At 40.6% G+C, this 7,724-nt stretch overlaps 1 protein-coding gene across 1 annotated transcript in view; it reads left to right on the forward strand.

The window, feature by feature from the left end:
• Positions 1–2,629: 2,629 nt before the first annotated feature.
• USP6NL (USP6 N-terminal like) overlaps positions 2,630–7,724 on the forward strand; it is a 56,253-nt gene continuing 51,158 nt past the window's right edge. Inside the window, 2 exon segments of the mRNA XM_009074056.1 lie at positions 2,630–2,785; positions 3,284–3,366. Of these exon segments, the coding sequence (XP_009072304.1) occupies positions 2,630–2,785; positions 3,284–3,366 (239 nt within the window).

The raw sequence follows: 7,724 nt of genomic DNA on the forward strand, positions 1-7,724 counted from the left end.
GCAATGAATATGATAATTTCCATACTAAATGTAATTGAATTGTCATGAGACACAGAAGATGCCAAACCTTGATTCACACATTCCCTGTGCAGAGGAAGGGAAGCCATGGCCACATCTGCAGCATAAATCAGGAGCTCGGTCTCTGGTGCAAATACAGTTTTGCATTCTTTTAAGCAAACATTTAAACTTTGTTTCTGCTTATGCCACTTACTCTATCTGTGCTGTTGAAGAGCTGTGCATTCCTTTTGGGTAGATCTGAAAGTTACAGTCTCTTTCTAAATTCTGTTAAAGTATTGGCTACATACTGTTCAAATGCACTGACTACATTAGCATATTGGCTACTTAGTATTCAGCCACATTCTTTCTCAAATCTAATCTCTCTTTTCCTTGGAAATTAGTGATAGGATTTTCTCTCCATTTCCTGAAGCCCAGCAGCAGTGTGTTTTCAATAAGCAAGTTTTCCCCCACATCTGTCCACTGGAGAGGTGTTGATTAGTGTCTCTCAGTACTTGAATTCTCTGAAGGAGTGTCAGCTTTCTAAGCAAGTTTAGAGTTTACTTTTCAAAAACCCATAGTAAGCACAGATCTATCTTACAAAAGAAAACACAATTCAATTTTGGTTGTGGTTCCTTTAGCTTCTCACTTTGAAAGTAATGCTAGGCTCTATCTGCTGCTTTTTGTCACTGTTCATTTGGTAGCTGTAGTGGATGTTGTCAGTTTAGTAGACTCACTATGTCAACTAGCAAAGAATAAGAACCAGATTGTTCTAATTGTGTTGGGGAATAGGTAGTGCTTGAATGCACTCGGAGGAGTGTGGAGTTCAGTCTGTGGTGGGAGACGTATCTTGGTCAGAGCTCCATGGATGGCTGGGTAGCAGTCCTGCAGTTGCTGTAAAGCTGCATCAAAGAATCATATAATCATAGAATCAACCAGGTTGGAAGAGTCCAACCCTACTGTCATTACTAGACCATGGCACGAAGTGCCACATCTAGTCTCATCTGGAAAAACAAACCTGGAACCAAACTGCTTTGTCTTGCACTCCTTTTGAAGCTTAGGAATAAAGGTGGATCCAGCACCTGAAGGAGCAGGAGGAACAGTGCCCGATGTGGAATGATTCTAGTAATCTCTTACTTTTTGGTGTTGTGGCTCAGTACTCAGTACACAGTGTGGCTCAGAGGTGTAAAGCTTCCAAATATAGCAGATGGAATTATGACTTATTTTTCTCTTCCTCACATAATTGTGTAAATGCATGTGTGCTGGTTCTGGTGCATGCTGGAAAATAAGACAGCTTGATGTCCTTGCTAATAAACAGGAGTAATATGGTTGGCAAAGTATGGTGAGAAGCAGAAGGGAGCCAGAATGAGGGCAACAAAATGTAACTTCTGGGGGCCGTAAATGAAAGCTTAAAGAAGCAGGAAGGTGTTCCCTTAGGGGGAGCTTGGGACAAGTACCACTGTTGCCTGAAGTCTAGTGCTTGTGTCTCTGGTGGGTCATGCTGAAGTTCTCTCTGTGTTCCCCTAAAGAAACTTCTGTTGGAAACATGCAGAGACTATGCTAAATCTCTAACAGATGGCTTAGGAGGCCACCTTGGCACAGCTTCTTGTCTAAACGTGGAGAAATACGTAGGTAAATTTATTAAAGGAACACTAGGTTTGAACAAGTAGCTGTGTTAATGTCATATGAGAGAAAACTGTAATATCTGATCTGTTTTGCTATTTCATGGCCCAGATGGTTGGTATGAAGTTCATTATGTTGCCATGAACTAGAGAGTGCTTGGAGTTATTTTTATAACAGTATGTGCTTGAAAAATATTTCAAACCTTTTTAAAGCTTTGCTTTATCTAAAGTTCATTGCTTTTTAATAAGTAAACCCAATCAACTCCTGAATCTTTCACAATCTCTTATTAATTAAAGCTGATTTGCCTCAGTGGTTTGACATAATCACACTTGAGATACTGAAGTACAATTCAGTTGTTGGATATTCAAAGCAACATCTCTTTTCTTTTCCCTTCTCAGTGTGTTCTGTATGGTCCTGTCCATGCTCCAGAGATGGTTTCTGCTAGGGTAAAAAGACTTAGCAAAGCTGTAACTCCAGTAATGTAATAACCACCTGCAGTGTCTTGATGTCCAGTGTGTCCTGACACATCGTTTTTCGTGCCTGTCAGCCTTCCTGTTGTCATATCCTGATGCTTGGTCCAACTTTGGGTTGCCCAGGTTGCAGTGCTGACACTATAACAACATCCTTCCCCATTTCTGAGAAGTCATAGGCAATTTCTCAGATGAAGCCATTCTATACTTCTTCAGTATTCTAATACCTCTGTGCAAATCCTGTCAATAGTTCACACTTCTGGTTTAAGCCACTAGTGTATGTTTTGGCTTTCTGTGACTCGGAGAATGTTTGCAGAATTGGCAGCTATTGGTTTTTACTTCTTTCTTCAGTCAGTTAGTGGGCAGTGAACAAGTATTTCTTTTTTTAAAAATCTGTTTTGGTGGAAAATCAGGAACATTCTAAAGTCAGCAATTACTATCCCATAACTGTATTTACTCCAAACAGTATTCAAGCCACTGCATCAAGGTCATATTTTGCTTTGATACAATAGTTTTGGTATTACTCCATTGAAGTAGTCTCTATGAAGTTGATTTTCCAGTATTTAGCTGCAGTTCTTTGTTCACAAGGGAGAAAATCTGAACACTTATTTTAATTCTCTACAGGTGCAGATGCTGAGCAGGATGCTGCTATCAAACTTGCCCAAGAACGAGCAGAGATAGTTGCCAAGTATGACAGAGTAAGTGAACTTAACAATTTTAAAGACATTTTATAATCAGTCTTAGTAATATTTCTGTTTAAAAAATGAGTTGTGGTTCCAGCTAGCTGCTGTTTAAAATACCCTGTGTAGTACTAACCTGATGGTCTCGTGATACAGTGGCCTCTGGGTGAATTAAATTCTCCCCTCCATGGAGGATATTCTGTATGACCTAACTCATTTTTCAGGTGCAAGGCAAGTTGCTTTGGGGCTATTTTAAGGTAGTGTAACATGTTAGAAGTAATGCAAGTACATAGCAGTGACCAGAAGAGATTTACTGCGATGAAAATATTGTTCATAGGGGCTGGAGAGGTGTTCTACTCTCCTTTTTCTTGGCTGGTCAGTTTAGGACTAGTGTCTCCTAGTCCTCCTCTAACCTACTACCAGCATGTCCCAAACATGATGCTTTGAGTCATTCAGTGTTGTCTAATGTGTAAGTTTATTGTGTCATAATTTGGCTCTTTTTTTTTTTCCCTTTAGGGACGTGAGGGTGCACAGATTGAACCGTGGGAAGATGCTGACTATCGTCTTTACAAAGTCACAGATAGATTTGGGTTTCTACAGTAAGTAGCAAAAAGCTGGTAAAGAAAATAAGATGAAGAGTTTGCTACTATTGCTATTTATGCTTTTTATTGTATTGCCTATTTGGTGAAAGTTTTATGATGCCTTTAAATAGATCTTCTGGAAAGTGCTGTGTAAGTGTTGCTGCTGGATAATCTTTCACTGTGCTTTTCAATTCAGTTTCTATTTCTGCAGCTTGATCCTACACAGGGAGTGAAATGCTTTGAAATATTTTAGTTGGGAATGAAAATTGCTAGTCTACAGAAAAGATATTTCAAACTGAATTGCAGATAAATGTTGGTTTCAGATAATTTAGTTACATTGAAACAAACTTGAAGTTCTTGGAAGGATTTATAAAAATTTTGTTAAAATGTTGATTTTAAAAAAGATCCCAACACATTAAGATTACTTAATGGTTGTACATGAGCAACTGTGTGTCCCAGCCCTAAAAGATAAATATCATTTGACTTCATGTGTCTAATACCCTTACTGAAATCTCTGCTGATTTGGGATCTAATGTTGAATCCTAGTCAGAACATGCCAGAGTCCAGGTCCAGTTCCACTATAGGTGCCTCCTCTGTAACATAATCCCTATCTTTTTGGCAAATGAAGGATTAAAACATTTAATTGTATTAGGATTTTTGTGGTTGGCAGATGTAAATATCCAGCCTGCAGGAACTGAACACAAGCTGACTTGCTACTTTTGATAATAGCAGGACACTCTGCGGTTCTTGGGGTTTGGCATTTATGTCTGAATACATGAAATGCAGTTAAAAAACAGGAAAATCAGTGCTGAGAGGAAAACTTAGTAATAACTGTGTAATTTACAGTATTGGGGAGGGTTGTGTGTATGGTTTGTTTATTGAGGGATTTTTTTCCATCTTCCTTCCCTTTTGCAATACCATTGTTTTTATCATCTGTCAGTCAGAGTCATCTTTACCTGCAGATTGCTTTTGCTTTGTTGGGGTGAGTTAGTTTGGTGATGACCTCCAAACAGTTCTGTTTTACAGAGAGGCCATTGTGCTGGTAAGCTACAGCTGCAGCACCACGTGTCTGCTGGTGTGGCTGCAGTTGCAGCATTCTCAGTGGAGAATGAGTATGAGAGTTACTTCTTGTGTGGAAGGAATGGAAACCAGTGCTGAGTTTGCCACTGACTGTGGTGTCCCTGTGAACTCCTGAGCTTTGCTCGTTACTTGTATTGTGATACTTGCATTTTTCTGTGTTAAGCATGGAAGATTGTTGCTCAAGATCTCTCCATTTGCTGCTGCAGTCAGTTTTCAGGAGTTTTGCATTACCCACCTGCATTGCTGTGCTGATTGCTGTAACTCAGAGCTGCCTTGGGCACCCTTACATCCCACTGCAGTCATTCCTGGGCTGTGGCAAGGTGGATGGACCTTGGTCATCAGCCCAAACCTCCTCCCTATGAATGTCTTTACTCACCAGTGCAGATTTCTCTGTGTAGCCAACTTCAAGGGGTCAAACCTGAAAGATTTATGATGCGTGAAGACTGCACAAATTGGCAGTGTATCTGGCTAATCTCCTCACTCATTGTGCATGTTTGTATATATCTATGTCTTGGTACAAGGCAGATTTCACCTGAGAGTGAGTTTCACCTGTGTTGGGGGAGGTTTAGGTTGGACACTAGGAAGAATTTCTTCACAGAAGGGGTGACTTAACATTGAAACAAGCTGCCCACTGTCCTTGGAGGTGTTTAAGGAGGGACTGGAACTGGCACTTAGTGCCATGGTCTAGTTGACTTGGTGGTGTTTGGTCAAAGGTTGGACTCAATGATCTCAGAGGTGTTTTCCAGCCTAATTGATTCTGGGATTCTGGGAGTGCTCACAAGGCTGCTTTGTGATTCTTTAAGAGAAATTCATTGCAAACAATGGTTTTTTTTATTCCTGAGAAATAAAATCTCTCTTAATAGAAGAAATGTAATTAGGATAAGCTTATTCACTGTCTTGCCCTGAAAAGACAATTTGTATTGCACTATGAATTTTAGCTATGGCCTGGTTCTTGCATGCTGTCACACTGAGCTGGTGCAGCCTGCCCTGCCTGAAAGAAACTCCTGTTCTCTGAGCATTTGAAATTAAGCAGGATGGACCAAAAGCCTCAAATAGTTATCATCCATGAGAGCCATCATTCCCTGTGACCTGCCAGGCGTATACAGTCTAAGTTAATAAACTGGCTGATACACATTGAAAACTGAACATCTGTGGCCACTGTCAAACTTACTTGTCTCTAGTTAAGGTCCACAGTGATTTGTGATCTCGTTTATATTGATATCTTAAAATGCTAAGTAGGTGAAAAATGACCTTTGTATCAGAAGGGTGCTGGGTGTGAGGGACCTGATGGAAGATTAGGGCTTGTTTTCTCAAGTACAATAGGCCTTGATTGCTATCGGTAGTTTTCTCTCTTTGCTTGGCTGTGTCCTGTTTGCAGCTTTCCTTGGCTCTGTGAAGGTGCATTCAAAGTTCAGTTGATGGCTGATAGAGCAGAAAAGACCATTTTGATGGCATGAAGCACTCGGGCTGCCTCTGAAACTTGCCACTGGCTAAAAGATGGGCGAAGGTGAAGACTAGGGACTTTAAAAGAATAGTTTTGGTCTAGATCTACAGTTGTTCTGATGTCTCAGTGTTCTTATTTGCATGTTAAACTGGGGATTTGTAAACTTTGGGATCCTGAAGACACTTACACTGCTGTTTTATTCCTGCCATACCAGTAGAAGTGGGCTGAGGTTTTCCTCAGAGAACATACTGAGTAGCAGAGGGAAGAGTCTTTTATGTAACTGGAGAAATTGGATTGTGATTGGAAACAGATAGGACATTTCCCTTCAAATGGAATATCTCACCTTCGTTTAAGATGTATGATCAGTTGATGTATCTTTGGTCAATTCTAAGTGCTCGTGGTCTTGTATTTATTGTTTACAATACTTAGGATCATCTTTACCCAGCACTGCCTTAAATTTTTAGTAGCTGTTCCCTTAAGAACACAATTGAGCTTGTTTGCTGGAGTGCTTTATTTTGCAGTTCTGCAAATGAATGTGGATGCTCTAGTTAACTTCAGATATTAAAAGGAAATTGGTGTGGGCAGGTTAATAAGATAGCTATTAAAAACAAAGTACACCAGAAAAAAAGCTGAGTTAATATCTAGTGAATTTAGAGAACTAGAAAGTATGTTCAGTAAGTACCAAAGCATTATTATAATGAGACTTGTTTGAAATGAATAAAGGGAACTTTCAGAGGGAAGTTGGATGTGAGAAGAAGGTTTGCAGCAAAGCTAAGCTGTGAAATAATCCCTGGGGAGCCAGAGGGACCTGTCTCCTGAGATGTTTAGGATGAGATTGTAACAAAACAAAATGCTCCTCTGAGGATTGACTAAATTACAACAGGTATGAGCTGGTCTACTGAAAATGTGAATTGTATGTGAGAGGCAGGAAGGAACCAGGGGGAGCGAAAATCTCATTATTGGCTGAAATGTAGAAAACTTGACCTCGCCAATTCCTGCTCTTGCAAGGCTGTCAGGAAGTGGTGGGTCATGGTTTCTTTAAGCCTTGTGGGGCTGTGGGCAAACCAGTCTCAACTTGGGGAATTTTTGAGGTGATTTATTGCCAAATAACACAACATTCTGATAGCTGATATGATGGGAGACTCCAAAACGTGAAATTTTAACAGACACCTGGAGGAAACACCTGTCCCCACTCTGTCTCCAGAACCAACTTTCCGTGGTTTTTTTGCCATGGGTTTCCTTTGGCTCACCCCAGTTTCTTTGGTGAGGCAACAGGCAGTGCAGGAGCTCCTGTGTGTAATGGCTTCATTCTGCTGCTCCTGGTTTCTTACTTATTTTCATCTGCTGCTCCTTGTCTTAGGTGTTTTCTGCTGTCCCAGTGTGGGTCTCCCATGGGCTGCTGTTTTTTTGGAAATGTCTTTCCCCACCCCAACATGGAGTGCTTCCCCCTGTTCCAGCATCTCCTGTCATGTGTCTCTTCTGCCTCTCCAATTAGTATTGCTCCTCTTAATGAATATAGACTTGTTTCTGTCAAGTACTGTTGATCATCCTCAGTGTCACCTGCTGTACATGGAGTAGTGCCTATCAAAACTTTACACTTACATGTTTGTCCCAGAGAATCCCAAGTCAGGGAGGTCATCGTGTCACAACTGTGAGTATTGGGAGAGCAGCCCAGCAGATTTCACACAGGTGCACTGTGGTCACCAATAAACCTAAAAATATGATAAACCCCAAAACAAAGGCAGCAATATCCCTTCTCAAAAAAATCTTCAGGCATGGAACTTATTCAATACAATTTATTTTCTGATAAAAATCCTGCTGGACTCCTGATTTCACGTGATAGTGCAGGAAT

This window comes from Acanthisitta chloris, unplaced genomic scaffold (assembly GCF_000695815.1).
Source record: "Acanthisitta chloris isolate BGI_N310 unplaced genomic scaffold, ASM69581v1 scaffold2190, whole genome shotgun sequence".
Taxonomy (NCBI): domain Eukaryota; kingdom Metazoa; phylum Chordata; class Aves; order Passeriformes; family Acanthisittidae; genus Acanthisitta; species Acanthisitta chloris.